At 37.9% G+C, this 18,041-nt stretch overlaps 2 protein-coding genes across 2 annotated transcripts in view; both read right to left on the minus strand.

Annotated features, from left to right (window-relative positions):
- ABCC9a (ATP-binding cassette sub-family C member 9) overlaps window positions 1-8,380 on the minus strand; it is a 29,671-nt gene extending 21,291 nt beyond the window's left edge. Inside the window, 7 exon segments of the mRNA NM_001281759.1 lie at window positions 68-223; window positions 702-860; window positions 2,490-2,672; window positions 3,370-3,606; window positions 4,741-4,994; window positions 7,459-7,619; window positions 8,184-8,380. Of these exon segments, the coding sequence (NP_001268688.1) occupies window positions 68-223; window positions 702-860; window positions 2,490-2,672; window positions 3,370-3,606; window positions 4,741-4,994; window positions 7,459-7,619; window positions 8,184-8,380 (1,347 nt within the window).
- A 5,777-nt stretch (window positions 8,381-14,157) lies between these two features.
- Window positions 14,158-18,029, minus strand: LOC105440031 (inter-alpha-trypsin inhibitor heavy chain H5-like). The gene is made up of 4 exons (XM_011669708.2): window positions 17,659-18,029; window positions 16,995-17,093; window positions 16,186-16,563; window positions 14,158-15,724 (listed from the first exon to the last, which is right to left on the minus strand). The coding sequence occupies exons 1-4, from the start codon at window positions 17,765-17,767 to the stop codon at window positions 15,477-15,479; spliced, it is 834 nt and encodes a 277-aa protein (XP_011668010.2). The 5' UTR covers window positions 17,768-18,029; the 3' UTR covers window positions 14,158-15,476.
- Between the last annotated feature and the right edge of the window lie 12 nt (window positions 18,030-18,041).

Here is an 18,041-nt window from a genome sequence, read left to right on the forward strand (position 1 = left end):
TAATTGATTTTATACCGTGTATACAAAAATTTCTACTTGCACATTTTCTTCTTTTAGTGGAACATACCTTGAAGGGAGTTGCCCAGACTTCGTTAGCAAACATGAAGAACATCATGATATTGTTGGCATCTACTGACATGTGATTGGTGATCTGTCCCATGGTCATCGCCCCTCCAGTCATGGCGTATGTAGACAGTCGTAAGGATTTCTCGTAGATCGTACTCTGTTTTGAGAAGTTTAACATTTATGTATAGTTACTAGTTTGGGGGGAAGGCGACGTATGGGATTTCAGGAAACAAGCATGGCTATATCCAAAGGAGGGGAAAGTTATTACCATCGGTGTTATTCACTAATGAACATAATTATGTCAAAGCAATTGATAGGATGAAGTACAAACATTCATTGCATTTCTATTCGTTGCAGTTTTTTGCTCTCACGGATAACCATTTGAATTTACCTTTTTATTCAAAATCATGTGTATGCCACTGTTTTCTCTATTCACTTCTTGATATAAACTGACGATGAGAAATAAAGCTTTACTATAGATACTTAATTCACAGTAATGATAGAAGGACTTTACAGCTATTACACGGGATCAAGCGCCAATATCTCGGCGGGCATATCACATTTTGTAAGATTATGGAATGCTGCCGAAAAGCGAGTTTTTCATAAATGTTTTTGTACATTAAATGATACCTTACCTGAAGGGCCGACCTAGCATGGATGCCTTCTATGGATGTGATAAACTGATATGTTTGGTCACACATGTGTCTTATAAGAGCAGTGACGAATATACAACCGATCAGAACGTAACCATCTGCGAAGAACTCTTTTACGCTCACCGGGTGGGGTGGTACGTCCTGCAAATAAGAAACCAGTCAATACTTAGCTGGAATCAGGTTTTAATTTTTCACCCCGAGGCTTAACATTTCAAATCGAACGGTAATACGCTTATAATCTGATTCATTATGAATATGAGATACAGATACTATTAGATGTTTGATGTATATGGTATAACATAGACACATTCGGGGGACATTAAAGCCCATCTATACTAGTTTGACCAGGAGGGATTAGACCACCCAGGGTGGTCACTGACAGGAGGCTATCTCATCAACTCAGGTCTCAATTAACATAAGAAAAAGAGGATCATGGGGGACCAATGGTCACCGATTATGCATTGTTTTCTATATAGAGGGAGCTATACACTGTAATTTGGTATCGGCACGACTCAGGACGTAAGTAAATTATGAAGTTCTTGGCACATGTATATGGATATAGATAAAGGTGATAAGTTATAATACTATATTTTGTTTTAAAAAGCGCCTTTTCATTAAATACAAATTGCATAAACAAGAAATACTTATAAACAAACAAAAAGAGAGAACATTATCATAAGAAGCTCAAATCAATTACAAACAGAGGGGAATATTACAACACATTAGAAAAGATGTGTTTTCAGACACCTCTTGAAAACTGGGAGAGTATGGCAATTCGTTAGTAAAGAGGGAAGGAGGTCTAGGTTTTGAGGGCATTAACCGTAAAATCCCTATCACCTATCTGTATCTGATCGAGGGACGGTAATTGTATTACTTGTGGCTGAATTGATATATTGATACTCTATGTATTGATAACGTCATAATACCAGTTAGTGTACTATAATATGGCGACCGATGGGTACTATCAAGATTTTTATTCTACATAGCAATATAGGTTCCAGTAGTCAGGGCAGTAACATCAAACACAGCGTTCATAAAATGTCTATATAACACGCATTAAAGCTTGAACTAAGCATTATAAAGACATCCACAAAACTAATAGTTTGTAGTAAAATTGTGTTCGATAATTGACGTGTGTGCGATGCTTCTGCATATTTTCCGTTCACATCATTAAGATCATTTTTATAGGCCTGTATGGCTAAAGTCGAACATTTTCATCTCAAGTAGTGCCATAAAATAATGCTGTATTAAAGCTCGTCGGAGTTCAAAAACCCTGTTATTTTGATGTAGGTCTATATGAAAATGCAATCGACATTAAGTGTTATGATATTGATCTGTAAAATTTGTTGTGATTGTAGGGATCATTCTTTCCACTCCCCCCACACCCCCCCCCCCCGCTCTCTCTCTTCACTTTTTGACATGGGGTCCATGCCCCCTCCATACCTACATGTACATACACACCTACTTATTGGAGGGTATATATATAGCCTGGTCACCGGGCTAAGGGAGTTTTTCTCCCTTTCAATGATTAATACAGGAATGATGTTTTGTCCATGGATAATAATTATGTTGGGATGCCCCTGGACTTGTCTAAATTGAGAGAAAGAAAGATCTTGCCAGAGTATTTAGATGGAGAGTTCTAATTATTATGTATACTTGATTTAAATTTTATATTGTACCAAGACAGGTGTCAGTCTTTGGTTCTTGGTTTTTGATGTGATTTTCTTTGATTTCAATAAATCCTTTATATATAACTAAGACCTGTCTTACTTCATGTTCCCCGTAGACAGCATCGGTGACATAAAGGGTGATGCCTCCAATGGCCAACGGACCCACATAGGCTCCCATGTCTGTGATGAACTTGAGGATAGCACCGGCCAGCATTCGGACCCAGTAGGTGGCAAAATACACCTTGAACAGACTCGGTTCCCGCTCTTCTTCCTTTGCCCGCTCCTGCAAGTTAAAATGAATAACACGTGTTTGTGGTTGGCATTGAATAGCGATCGTAACGGTGTCGAATATGCTTATTAAACAAAATAAACACACAAAGAGCAAAGTCAATAACAGAGCCTAGAAAATGGTTTAAGAATTGTCACACTAAGGACATCTTTTTGGTTGCCGCCATTTCCACACTAAAAATACAAGGGAATTAAAATCCACTCTTTTGGGGTACTTAAACACTTAAAAGTACTTAAATGTCGTCATTTTGGATTTGAATGCGCTCAGTAGACTGAAATTTACTCGAAATTGGTTTTAACAACAGTTCTTTTGAGCGGCTTCTACTTCATGTATTTATCTAAGGTTTCCATTACCAAAAAAGAAATTCCGAAATTATCTGTCTTGTCTTGTCCATACTGCACCGAACACCCCTTCCGGACTAAAAATGCGCAGTCCATCATGCATGCAGTTGTAATTATATAGAATTTAACTTTTGACAAGAGTGACTTGTATATATGATTTGCTATCGGGGGGGGGGGGGGGGGCAGATTTTATACCAATGAGAGGGTGCTCCAAATCAGTTTTGTTCTGTCAAAGAGTGATTAGTGGTAGCAATCTTCGTTGGTCTGGATGGTGTTGAAGTTCAAGGGTTTGGTTTGTCTGGTTGCCCAAAGATTAGAGCGTCTAAAATTAGATTTGGAGCGCGACTCACTATCTCTCTCTTGAAGTTGTTCTTGAACCGTCTATGATTGTACTCGGCGCTGTGGACCTCCGGTATGCTTCCCAGATCATCCATCTCGAGTGGCCTCTTGAAACCGAGAACGAAGAGCCAGTTCATCCACCAATGGACAAGCTGAGAGAAGATGTCGACGTAGCGCTCCATGTAGTACATGCGTTCATCCTTTAAGTCTCGAGGCACTTCATCCACGCCGGGACTCCAACCAAACCACTAAAATAATAAATAAATAAATGAAATAATAAGATGAAAAGAGAGAGAATCGATTTCAATATCTTAAAATTGCTTATTCAATGGAAGGGGTGATAGGGAACAACATAAAGAGGTAAACTGAGAGAGGAGGGGAAGGGGGGGGGGGGGAGGTGGAATACAAAAGTCATAACAAAGGAAATTATATTGGAGAGAAATATAGAATTAGAAAAAGACAATTACAAGTACTAAGTAGACAAGATATATAGAAACAGAGAAAAGGAGAAACGGAGAGAGAGAGAGAGAGAGAGATGTGCATGTATATCATTTTACTTATGCCAGCGTTTGTTTCACAAAACATAAGTAAACATATCAATATGAAAACATCGTGAGTGAGGGGATGGGGGTGGGGCGTAGACGAAAGTAAAAGGCAGTGTTATCAAAATACTCGAAATAACGAGACTAACTGAAAGGTGTAACATGGTTACGTTTCTTCGCTTCCTTTTCTGCATTGTCACCCGATTTGTATATTTTAGGCACCTGTGTATGAAGCATAACAATAATGCTTTCTATAGACCTAGGTGGACTTTGTCCTGCATACAAATAACAAAATGGTTCTAGTCAATTTATCATGCGTATGACTTTGAATACAACCAAAGTGTAAACTTTTGAACTTGTTTATTTTCTTTCGATTCCTCTCACCAGTTGATCTTTAAGGGAGAGATAGTCCAATCTTTCACATTCTTTTTGGTTACCCTCCCCCTTTTTTTTTCTCGACATACGACGGGTGGGGTCGTGCTCATCGTTCCCCGTAGCTAAGCTACTGTATAGCAAACTGATTTAATATATCTATTCATAGATGATACTTTGTTCAAATGATGAAGACAAGCAGATACGAGAGGAAGAAGAAGAAGAGGGAGAAGAAAAAGAGAAAGAAGCAGAAGAAGAAGAAGGAGAAGAAGAAGGGGGAAGAAGAAGAAATCTTTAAACGCGTCGAAAGAAACAAGTGAGGATTAAAGTGCCAATAGACGTTTATATAAATATAATATTCGCATCAATGGAAGAAACAACAACAACTCTACAAAAGCAAAACAAAATACATGTAGGCCTATCAACATTTATCCCGAGAAAAAAGAGAAGAAAAGAGAATCTGCTTACGTTGTCTACGAGGAAATACAGCTCGAGGAGTAAGAAGAAGCTGTATACTGCAATCATGATGATATTGATGTCGAAGGCTGTCACATGAACATCGTTGTATCCCTGGTGGATGAGGGACTCAATCTGGATGCTTACAGTTGCCAAGGAAGCCACCCAGTAGACGAGGAGGAGGAGAGACATCTTCCAAACACGCCATCTCTCGAGACGACCAAAGTAGAGCAGGGATACAACTCCACTTAACGCAGATGATATGCCTTGGGATGAACAATTGTATAACTTTGATTGCATCATAACGGGTAGTTGTGGTTTCAGATGTACACCTCAGTCATACCATTGAGACCGAAATCAAACCGCCGACAGACCGCCGAAAATATTATATACGAAGACTGACTTATAATCGGTCGGTTTGGAGTCGGTGTGACTGAGTCTGAGGTATTACAAGGATGGAGGACACCATCATTGGTTATTATTGTACATTCAAGACGAGATGTTATGGAATTTCTAAGAGGACCCTTTTTTTTTTTTTTGGTCTCGAAATTTGAAAAATTGACGTTTTGTTCCCTTGGGGGGGGGGGGGTAAGGTCAGCTTTTTTAGGTCAGCCATGGGAATTTTTTATTTAAAAAAAAAAATTTTAATAAATAAAAAAATTAAAACAATTAAAAAATCCAACCCCCCCCCCCCCCCCCCCTGTGTACGCGCCTGGGCCTATATGACCAGGGCTCAAATTAATTTTTTTTGTCCACGGGATCTCTTCCCCCGAAAAAAGAGCCCCCGTGAGCCTTCTCACGGGGGCTCTTTTATTACTGACGGGGGCTCTTTTTTATACAAATATCCATTGAATTGGTACCTATGATACTCCTCAATTATTTGCTATTTCATCATTATCATTTCAATCAGCATTTTCCCTCTTACAAATTTACAAGCTACATAGCTGTTACTGGCCTGTGTATATAATATATACGCATACAACACTGATCTTTATGATGTCTTTAACGTGACATATCTTCTTCTCCCCTTGCAAACGAAAAAGAAAACATGGTCATTAAAAGGGATTAAGCGACAAATAATGATTGTGGTTCAAATTGATGCGAATATTTGTTTGAATAAGCACTGCTATTCATCCGAATCTTCTTTGTAAAAACAACTTTTACAAATCTCAGCCATGCTTACTAAGTTGAGACGTTCCATTCAATTTAAAATACCCATTACATAATACACTTCTCCTAATCTCAAAGTGATCTTACAGCACAGTAGCAGAATTGCATGGCTGAGATTTGTAAAAGTCGTTTTTACAAAGAAGATTCTGGTGAAAAGCATTGCTTATTCAAAAAAATCCTTGCATCAATTTGAATCACAATGATTATTTGTCGCATGGTCCTTTTATTAAATAACCTTGTTTTCTGTTTTGTTTGCAGAGGGAGAAGAAGCTATGTCACGTTAAGAAATCATAAAGATCAGTTGTATTATGCGTATATACATATGATACCAGAACAAATGTTGATTATCAGAATGTCATTTTGGAATACCTCTATACAAATACCACATTGTCTTTAGCCCGTATCAGTATTAGTATGATCCAATATAAAGCTATTATTCTTTATTTAATTCAGTATAATGCTTTTCCTCAAAAATAGTTTTGCTATTTTTTTTAGGGTTGAGACACTAAGAAATGGTTTTAATTTACACGAACCCTGAACCATTGCAAAATGATGGTGGTTCTCTCTCTCTCTCTCTCTCTCTTTATTTTAATCATGCATTATCAACTACATATAAAGCAGCAACCAAAAACTTAGGGTTATCTGAGATAGGTGAAAGTAAGAGTTAAAAAGAAAGTCATGCTAAAACGGCGCTTCACTTCCCCCGCCCCCTGAAAAAAAAAATAGATTAGTAGTCCTCCTCTCCAGAATCCCCCTCCCCCCGCTTTAATATAACATTTTCACTTGGCAGCCCAAGGGGACCGGGGGTGGGAGGAGGGGGTTAAACCCCCTACCCCCCCCCCCGTAGATCTACCCATGTTACCATATCATTCCACGACATTTTGGTCTTCCTCTTCTCCTCAAAAGGGACTTTTAGATTTGCGTGGACGTGGACGTGGACGTGTTACGTCCTTTTAAGGCACTGGCAATCACATGTAACGTCCTTTTAAGCACTGGCAGTGCCTTAAAATGAGGTCACACGTTGCAGTCCACGTTCTCATCGTGCAAATCTAAAAGTCCCTAATATTGATTTACTGGTCGAGGTTCATTATTTGCTGACAACGAAAAACTTCTCCAGGCCATGTTTCTGCCCTTGCCCGATCGCCTCCAGCTCCAGCAGACATGGTGCGGCAGCGTGCACAAGCACCGCTACTAACGGCGCAGTAGGTCTATAACCACTTCTGACGGCGGCACTGCTCTGCGAGCTGAATCGGTAATAATAGGCCTACTCATAAAACGAGAAACCTTGCATGCTAATCTTAGTTCCATTTCATTGGTTTAAGGTTTGAAAATTGAAACTCAATATTGTGTTAAAGTTATAACAGAAAAGATTATCTTTATTTCATAATTCCACCGGGGCGATTTTTAATTTTGCAATCGCCCCCGTGAGCAACCTGACGGGGGCGATTTTGTAGCTCACGGGGGCGAATCGCCCACCGCCCCCGTGTATGACCTTATGGACTGAATTGAAAGAGAAGAAGGATCAATTTTTTTTGAAAATCAGTAGAATAGATGACTCACCTGTAATGTAGAGATGTGGTTGTGTAGGTTGGTTGGTATATGTGCTATCAGTCAGGATACCTTCCGCAACAGATGCCACTGACATCACGACCAGAACAAAGGTACCAAGATATCTAGGACTATGTGTTACGTAACGGAGCAGGAACCGATGTGGTACATCACTTGAGGATTAAGAAAAAAAGATTATGAAAACATATTTGTATAATCAATACGGCCGACAAACAGATTTTATTATTCACGTTCGGGGACCGATTTCAACGTCATCATCTAAAAGATGCGATTAGTTTCGAATTGGAGCTCGTTAGAGTCGATTTATAAGAGGGGAGAGAGAGAGAACTAAACACTAAACCAACATCTGTCTGTTATTACCTGATTTTATAATTCTGATCAATACAATAATATTATTTTGTGGAAAGGAACAAGTCTATACCGATGTATACTAAAAATATATGTACATGTTTATCCGAATCAAATAGTAGAAACACAATTAATGGTAAATAAATAATTGATATGGTCAGAATATTATTTTATACTGTATAGATTTACTTGAATATTAGAATTTACTCATTAACATTATCACACCTTCTTATATAATGTCTATTTACATCAATTCATGGTATCAGTACATTTCATAATTTAAAAGTCAGAGAAATACATAATGTCATTTTAAGAAGAAAATAATTTAAGAGTGTTTTAAGGAGTCATAATGTTAATCAAGATAATACCTGCGTGAGGTGCAGCATGCGGTGAGAAAGAGAACTAGAAGAGCTAGGACGAAGAACCCTATCTGAGTCCCGGCGATGAAAGCATCCACCAAACACTCATTACTCAACACATCCTCATAGTTCCAAGACTGGTTATCAAAGTCTGGCAGGTCACTGCTGTTTGTACCACAGAACCACTCCCAATCATCTGATCCCATTCTGGTGACGATTGTTACTCAGATTAAAGAGAAAGAGGTCCAGATGAAGAGCGTTTTCAGACCAGATCTGTTGGTATAGAATAATGAATTTTGTTAACGCCGTCCTAAGCAAAGGTACACAAAATTTTATTAAACAATCATTGCTGTCATCACGGAGATACTGTAATGTTATTCCATGTATAAGTGTGAATACAATTACAAGAGAGATAAGATACGTTACTATCAATAGGCAACGTATGATCTTATTTTAGCCTTGATCTTCTCGAAACAAACATGGCGTGCAGAAAGGGCAAGGCGAACCACATGATGTTTACACGTATACCTTATCAACTCGGTCAAGTCCTTGGTCGTTCCAAAGTCCGATGTTACATTGTTTCAAGAACCGAGATCGATCAAGCTTTGATACAAAGATAAAAGGCGGTTTTGGTTTCATTTAATTTATTTGATTATATATTACTATTTCAGAACGAACCGGTATGATTAAGCACATGTACAAAGTATACATGCTGATTCAATAATTGACATAAAACATTATGATAAGATTATATAAAGTTCAAACTAGAAATATTGACGATAATATAATGATAACGGAACATTTGACCTAATTTTAAAAGGAAGGGGCACACTGAAGAAGCAATGCTGGTTTGGCGCAAACCCTTAAAACTTAGTTAGATAATGATAGAGATTTGTGTTCAAAGAATATAGTATATAACGATATAATAAAAAGGCGAAAGTTACGAACAAAATATTAACGGTATGCCTTAGTAAATTTACAATAAGAGAGAGAGAGGAAAAAAGAGAAAGAGGTAGAGAGAAAAAGAGTGAGAGGGAGAGAGAGAAAGAGTGAGAGAGAAATAGAGAGAGAAAGAAAATGAAAGAAAGAGAATTGTAGAATGGATGACAGGAACGCGAAGATCGGGGACAGGCGCGAATACGGAGTCGTTAGGCACGTGTTCAAAATAAAAGATTGAATTCCTCTCAGTCTATATTATTTCTTACGGTTGACTTGAAAATGAAATTCGGGCAGCTCTTATCACTGTAATTGAGCTGAGAGGAGGTTAATTTTCTCTAGACGTCAGAAACCCCGTGCTGTTATATGATATATAGATCCACGCAGGCGCGTACACAGGGGGGGGGGTTGAACCCCCCCCCTTTGGTATTTTTTTTGTGTAAACCCCCCCCCCTCCCTTTTGGTTTTTTTTTGGGTTTTTTTTTTATTAAAATTTTTTTTTTTTTAAATCCCATGGCTGACCTCAAAAAGATGGCCTTACCCCCCCCCCCAGCGGAGCAAAATGTCAAATTTTCAAATTTCGATACCAAAAAAAAAAGAAAAAAAAAGTGTCCTCTTACCCCCCCCCCCCCCCCCCCCCCCCCCCCCCGCTTTTTCAGCGGCTGGCTGAGTCGTAGTCGAATTTTTCGAATTTTCGAATGAGTCGAATTTTTCGGCCCGATTTATAAATGTTAAACCCCCCCCCCCCTTGAAAAAATCCTGCGTACGCGCCTGGATCCACGAGTTGACAGTGCCCCCTATCGATTCTTTGATTCATCAAGGGCTGCTCTTGTACTCAATTAAAATATGCATTTGCAACAATTCATTATCATACGCGGGTTCTATTATATTCTCTTTTCTGTAAAGGGAATCAATAAGCATATGTCATCCATCAATATCCACGCATAAATATATATGTTGTTTTTGTTTTAAATAATGATTTAAATATGATTATTTAGCGTGATTATGCAATGGAATACGTAGGTCGATGGAATGAACTTAGAGCACATGGTGTTATAAAATTGACCCTCAAGTCCGTCAATATTGTTCAGTGATATTCAAGGTATTAGCGTGTCCGGTACGCGATTATTTTTTCCGATTTTTTTTTTCTTTTAGGGGAGGGGGGGGGGGGTTAATACGCTGTCATTAGAATTTGGTAGTGATATGCTAACCTACAGTAGAGTAAATGACTACTGTTGTATAAATTCAAAATCGTTCTTGATGTAGTTCATAATGAGATTATAAAGTTCATTCTATAAAGGGGAAGGTTGCTTATTCGATACAAGTTATTCAATTAATGTGTAACAATAATTTCAATGTAAGTTACAATGGAATGGATTGACAAAATAATATTCTTTCGCAAGTCTGAAACCTTTTGCCTTTGTTTTTCATTTATAGTGCACCATTGATCTATAAGCAGTTGACAGGGTTCAATGAAATACGTCGTGTCTCTCTGGTGAAATATCACTTTTGCCCTTAAATCTCCGTCAGGCAAAAACAAGGTAGTAGCGTGTCTATAAATTATCATATTAAGGGGGGGGGGGTGGAGGAATCCTTCTCTCAACAGATCTCACTATGAACATGACGGACAATGAAAGAGGACAAAATATACAGTTCCTCAGGTAGACAAAGGAACATCCCTTCACTGCTATTATGTAAAAATGTGTAGAACAGGTGTCACATACATAATCACCTGTTCTACACATTTTTACATAATAACAGTGAAGGGATGTTCCTTTGTCTACCGGAGGAACTGTATATTTTGTCCGCTTTCATTGTCCGTCATGATCATAGTGTCTGCGTGTTAGAGGCCAAATGCAGCAAAACAAAAAATCCGGGCCACCCCTCCACCGATTGGAAAAGATCAAATGCTCTTGATAACTTTGGAACAAAAACTTGATTAGAAATTATCGTAAAAGAAGAGAAAAGAAAAGAAAAGAAAGGGTAACATACAAAATGACAGTGTGTCTCCGCATGGGGCCAGATGTTCTATTCGAATGCTATTTAGCTGATGAAACTTGCTGATGAAATTGATCGAAATGTTTGCTCATCTTCGCATGGTTTTATCAAACAACATAACATATGCGCTATAGACACGAGGAGCTGCAATACGAATACATAAGGGCGTAAGAGCCCTTTACTCTATATGGTGTGTACGTATGTATGCAAGGGGGAGGGGGGGGGGGTGTACGTTGAAGCGAAACAAAAATCGCCATTAACAAAAGTTAATAGCGTATCAATAAGTACGAATTGCTAAACTAAAGCACGAATTGCTAAACTAAAGTGAACCTCATACACATACAACGATTAAATCCAATGCCAGCATCTATCGCAAATGTCACATACAAAGATACTGAGGTATATCAATTTTAAAATCGGTCCGGATTTACAGATTTATTTGGGACAGTATATACTATAAGTAAGTTACTCTATTTCAATCTAGCCCTGATACATTATAGCTTCCTCTCCATTATTATCTATAAATAAAGAAACAAATTAGACTTTGTCTATAATGTATCAAGGGCATATGCTATGGTACAATCATTTCCGAGTTGGACTATATAGAGAGCGACTAAACTTCGAAAACTTACCTATAAAAAGCCTCCTTCAACTGTGTAATATCGCAATGCAAGAGGTATTATCCACACCGCTGTCAACAGCGCTATAAAACGGTCATCTGAGGTAGACAATGTATGGAGTCAAACTAACCGTCATGGTATAGTTTGATAATGGTCACAATCATTCATGCATACTCAGTCAACAGAACCATGATCAAAGAGCAACTGAATAAATTATTTGTCAAACAAAAAAAGTGTGTCTACCCACCCCTAAACTTTCGTAAATACAATAAACATCATAAGCGTTTTGCAATTAATTCCGCTACTGAAAAAAAAAAAGCTTAATAGTTTGCCGGAAACGTAGTCTATGCTCACTGTCGCTTACATGTACCTAGTAATAACCAGCAAAACTTGCTTGCAGTCCCGCATGCGCATATTTTTTTTTACACAACTGTTTAGCCACTTCAGTCAAATATAATGTGCAAACGACCAGAGACAGAGTCTAGCATTACCCCTAGCAGTTTTGTTGGATTGCTGGTGCTGCATGTATACATGCATGTGTACATACTCGTTATTTGTTTTGGGTTAAATCTATCCTCTCTTCTCTTTCATTATGTATTTCTGTGTTCTCCTTCAATCTATCCTCTTCTCTTTTGTCATGTATTTCTTTTCCCCCCTTCAATCTGTCCCTTTTCTCCTTCGCCTCGTTATAATTCTTTGTTTCATCCTTCAATCTATAGGCGGCAAAAGAAATACAAAACGAAGGAGAACTGGGGGCCCCAGTTCTCCTTCGTTTTTTATTTCTTTTGTTCTCCTTTATTCTAACATCTTCTCTTTTGTTTTATGTATATCTTTGTTTCTCCTTCAATCTATCCTTTTCTCCTTCGTCATCTATTTCTTTGTTTTAATCTGATAGATTAATTCCCTCGATCTTCTCCTTCGTTGTACATTTCCCTGTTTTTCCTAACTCTAGATCTATGATCCTCTTAGCTCTTCAATTATATATTTATATGTTCTTCCTTTGACTTATCCTCTTCTCTTTCCTTGTGTATTTCCTTGTTTTTCCTTCTCCATATCCTCTCCACTATCCTTGTTTTCCCCTTTCTATCATCTTCCCTTCCCTGGGTGTACGTGCTTGCACAGAGTGCGCTGACGACTTAGACTCTTTTACCAGAGCACTTCTTGGAGTTTTTTTTCTCGCGAAAATGGCTTAACAGTTGTGTAAAAAAAATATGCGCGTCCCGTATACAATTAGGTTGTCTGTAGTTAAGGCTCGGTAAAAAGACTATTTTCAACTAGTGATTTCAACGTCCGTAGTCCATGACCTTAAGGTCACATTTTCAGATATCGGTAAATATTGCACATTTTATGTAGCGGATTCAGGATTATCTGACGGATAAGGGGGGGGGGTTCTTTTTGGAAATGCCGATAATCAAGCAAACTAAAAAATGAAAAAGAAAGACTGAAAGAAAAGGATTGTCGAAATTGGCGGGGGGGGGGGGGGGTTCACACCATTTATACCCCTAGTGAATAATACGGGCATGAAGGTACATGTATATACCGTATTTGGTTTAGACGGGGTGGGAACATGTGCCCCCTTTACGTTAATTTTACTTTTTTTTTGGAGATGGTTCCCCCCCCCCCCCCCCCCCCTTGGCGCTCAAGAGAGGGGGGGTGCGATTTTTCAAATTTTCGAAAAAAAAAATCAAAAAAATTAGTTCACGATTTTCAAATTTCAGCGCACTAAATTTCAAATTGATATCAAATTTGGGCTCCCCCCGCCTGGTGCCACTACCTACGCCCGATTTCCGTGCGTCATTTTTGTTTGTCTTGCATGCTCAAAATGTATGTGCCATCAATTGATTGTGTACACTACGTGTGTTCGTACGTGTTATCAAAGATGGAAACAGCAAATATTTACTTTTAATTCTTACAAATTTATCATAGTTATTGTGTAATATTATTATTGAGAAATAATTTCTTTATTTTTCAGTTCTTGTCTGAACATAGAAGTCTGAACTGTTGAACTTCAAACGAAAATTCTTTACTGTCGGTGTAGGCATTCACTAGCTCATCGCTAAATACACTGTAAGAAATTTGCTGATGCAATATTTTGTAGAATCTTTTCCTCTCTATTTATTGCATAGTTTCGTGAATAAATCTTGACAGTCCTGCATGATGACCCGAATGTGATTGTGTTTAATACATTCTGTGTCAGCCAAAAAATTCTCAGCCAAAAATCGTGATGTTTTTGCCTGTAAGATATTTGAAAACATATTCGAGCCCCCGTCCCACCCCTTTCAAAGAGCTGTACATTCACCAATCATACCAATATAATTATAGATTAAAATATAAGCAGTGTTTCTCTCTTATCACATTCTCTTTCATCAACTCTCTATTTCCTAAGCATAGGATTAAATAATACAGACACAGACGATTGGTATGCATGTTAGATACATGTTTCCCCTTTTTTATTCATCGCTTTTAGTTTCAAATGAGTGATTGAAGTGCTGTATATTTGTTTCATAGCTTCAGTCATTTGATTCGACTACAGTTGCAAGGAAGAACTGAAATTATATGAAAGAGAAATTCATCAACGAGTTTATAAAGTTCATATGAACACAATAACTGAAAAGAGGGGGGGGGGGGTCTTATGTACAGTACTTATGGAAGCCCTTTGCAGGGACAAGGATGGGGCTACGTAAAACCTGAAGATTTGTAAACTTCAAATCATGAATGTTTCTTTTAAATTTCTGCTTATTCATCTTGCCTTATTTACCTCAATGAAGAAATAATTTACAGTGAAATTATGATAACAATCAATGGCTGATCAACGGCAGTCTCAATCGAAAATTTACAACAATTTTTAAACACTGAATCCGCTTGCTTGATAAATATTATAGGCTATTGGAACATCACACGCTGTCTATGTAGTGTGGCGTTAAAGATCATTGTTTGAAGATGCATTTGAAATGTGAATGGTGTAAACTAAGGAGCATGATTAAATAAGGTGTTGAATAATAATATTCATACAAAATCATTACAAATTATCGTAGAAGTCAACTTTCTTTCTTCGTCAAAAAAAAAAGAATTAAGCTAAACTTGTTTCTATAATATTACTTCTACTCTCCCTACATTCAGACTGTACATATATAACAACTTATATCTGTGCATTTACTTCGCGTTACTCCATACAATGAAATTGACACAAACATAAAAAAGTAAATTAATTCAAAGTGATGCAAAAATCTCACGCCTTATTGTAGTTAAGCGATACAATTGACCACTTCGATCGATTTGCCAGCACAAAAGTTATCTAAAATTTTCAAAAGGTTCGCAATGAAAATCTGTACGTAACGTATGACAAGTCCTAACTATACAAACATATCAATAGGCAAAGTATGTAAGATGATTATTCAATACGAATTTACATAAATGTAATGAGAAATAGACAGATAGAAATACAGATATATACAAATTGTAAAACTATAAGTAGCTAAATGAATACAAACACATCTTGTTATCATATCCATGGATCCGATAGTAAAGAAATATGATATGCATAGACCTTGATATTTAGAAGACAAATGATACATGTTCATTTAGAATCTACGATTTCAAACTTCAAACTTCAAACTTCACAATAAAGACTAAACGTACGGGGCTTGTTATTTACAAGACAAACGATTTGCGTACATTTAGATATTTTAGTCCCTACATTGTTGAACAAAGACTAAAATACGGTATGAGTTATAATTCTTAGTCCATCCTAGATGGTAGAATAAAGACTAGTACGTCGGAAGTTGGTATACTGCAGTCCGTTTAGATTGTTTGACAGCATGTCACCGCCGAGGGCGTCACAGACTTCGCTTGAACCGGAAAGACCATTATTTCGCCACGTAAGGGTTACGCTGACGGCTCGGCTACGTGACAAAGAAAGGCCACATCCACTAGAAGATGTCGAGAAAAGCTGCGAGTTGGGCTGGTCTAGAATCAAACTGGCACGTTGGAACCGCCCTGATGAGAGATGACAAAAGAAGAATAAGAGTGGCGTGAACAAAGATTTTCATCTTAAAGATCATTTACCATTTCTTGTTGTGATTGTTATCTTTCTTTGTTACAATTTTGCGTCTCCCCCTAATTATATAGGGAAAGAGTAGGCTATGAATATTATAAAAGAGCTTCTTTTATTTAGATTTTAATTCTGTAATTTTGTTTACATTTTCTACTCTTTTAAACGTGATTGTTTGTTGCGTGTCAACTCTGTTCCATAAATTGGTGACCAAGGCCTTGCAACTATGTCAAGCTCTGATATGTATGGATATGGTGATTTGTTATTACTACATATTTACTAGTTAGCCAAAAGAAGGAATGCATTTCACACTCCGATCGCCTTCTGTTTCTCTTTGAACTACATCATTTACATTTGAGATCACCATTTTGTTGAGATCATCTACCTTCCTTCCTTTCCAACTTACCTATGATACCATCGACAGCAGACGTAAGGCCAGAATTATCGAGCACGTTAAACGTGAACGCATCCGGTCGCTGCCTGTCAGTGTTGGAATCCAGTCGTTTGCTCTCTATCTCAAATCTTGCACCATTCGCGAGCGACACCACCACCTTCATTCCACTGATCTCCAGAGTGTGCGATCCAAAGCTATAGGCAGACGTGATGCCCCAACGCAAGGGACGACTGGAGTCGACGGCTATACCTCCAGGGTTGAACTTGAGACGATGTCGAGAGGGTTGAGGTGCGTTGAGGACGATGGCGATCTCGCCGATGAAGGTACGCTCTTTGTCTCCGAGTCGACCAGGAACAGTATCCCCAACGATCCGCCCATTCACAAAGACACCTGAAATAGAGACATGGTTTTGTTTAAGTTGACAGAATGTCAAAACAAATAACATCAGTCCATTAAGATTTGAACAAAGTAGGATTCACGAATGTTCTCTCCGTCGCTGCCGATTAAATCAAATGTAAAATACCCAGCTTGTTATTACTGGCTTTATTTCCCTTTGTTTTGTTTTTTAAATCTAACAAAAACACTGCACTTAAACCTGTTTAAAGAGACATAAGCTCAAAGGAGACACAAAAGTTGGCCTTTCAGTTGGTCTTCTATTAACGCTTTCCTTAATACTGATTTCTAAGAGAAACACTGTTGCGGGGAAATGATAGAAAGCTGTCGCTTTGTAGACAGGCAGTCTGTATACCTTACAAAACATTATGTGAACATATACCCATCTTCCTCGGCGAATAAAAAAAACAATTGATAGACATTCTTACCCTGCAAGGGATCTTCCAAGAGAACGATGACGTCACTATCTACTGGATCCTCGTCTAAGCACACAGTGATTTCCACCTTAGGTACGGCTATGGTGAATCCTAAAACACCAGAGAAGAAAGCCATGATCAATTCATTAAACAATATGGTTATTTATTTAATTTTCTACATAAAAAATGTAACGAATATTCTGTAAATCATTGTGTTTTCTGACCAATAAAACTTATCAAGATAAAAATAAATAAATCATTAATCATGTTTCAAAATCTCACCATTAAACTTCCCCTAGTGTAATCTCAATATGATGTGAGGAGGGTGCAAATCGTTACATAAACACACACAAATAGCATATTTAGTGTGAAACATTGTACGCTCCAGAAGAAATTTTACGTTTCGCATACTTTCGCAAATGTCATATTATGTAGAATTCTTGCCATAACAAAAAGCGAATGAGTGCAACTCCAAAAGTCAAACGCCTTTTCTTCGGTACATAAAAATGAAATTCAGTTTGATCAATGCGTTCATATATAATTGCAACTTTTCATGCAAGAGGACAAAATATACACAAGTAGGAATAGAAGTGAAACCAATGTAACATATAAACTGAAACCAATGGCTCATGGCCTGTGTACTTTGTCCTGATATGATAAAGAAAAGAGTTATTACCTGCCGAAAGGGGTTCTGGTGCAGGGATGGGAGCCGGTGGAATGACTGTGTAGTTCCTGGAGAGTGTCTTTCTAGCTGTACGAGGTAGTGGTGAATTGATGACTCTCATACCGAATGGATTCACCCGACTAGACCCTCCATCATCTCGACGAATCAACAACGCAGTAGATGGATTGAAGAATCTGATTGAAGTCGTTTAATATGAAAAATAAAAATCATATTCCATTTCTTTTGTTATGTATCCGCAAATGATTAACGCGAGCCAGGTACTCTCATTTTACATAAATTAGAACATAACCCCCTGCAATTAACATTAGAAATCAATCGATTGCGACGGAGACAGTTCCATCAAAGGGCCTGCTACCGAGGTAGTCACCGATGTC

Source organism: Strongylocentrotus purpuratus, unplaced genomic scaffold, assembly GCF_000002235.5.
Source record: "Strongylocentrotus purpuratus isolate Spur 01 unplaced genomic scaffold, Spur_5.0 spur5_scaffold_6, whole genome shotgun sequence".
Classification (NCBI taxonomy): Eukaryota; Metazoa; Echinodermata; class Echinoidea; order Camarodonta; family Strongylocentrotidae; genus Strongylocentrotus; species Strongylocentrotus purpuratus.

What these genes read in the sequence shown, in the direction of transcription:
- LOC105440031 (XM_011669708.2), bottom strand. Translation starts at nt 17,767, where the DNA reads ATGAGAGTCATCAATTCACCACTACCTCGTACAGCTAGAAAGACACTC. An exon ending in CTTGGAAGATCCCTTGCAGG is followed by an intron (nt 16,564 to 16,994) that starts GTAAGAATGTCT and finishes TCTCTATTTCAG; the next exon opens with GTGTCTTTGTGAATGGGCGG. An exon ending in TGCTGTCGATGGTATCATAG is followed by an intron (nt 15,725 to 16,185) that starts GTAAGTTGGAAA and finishes ATCTCTCATCAG; the next exon opens with GGCGGTTCCAACGTGCCAGT.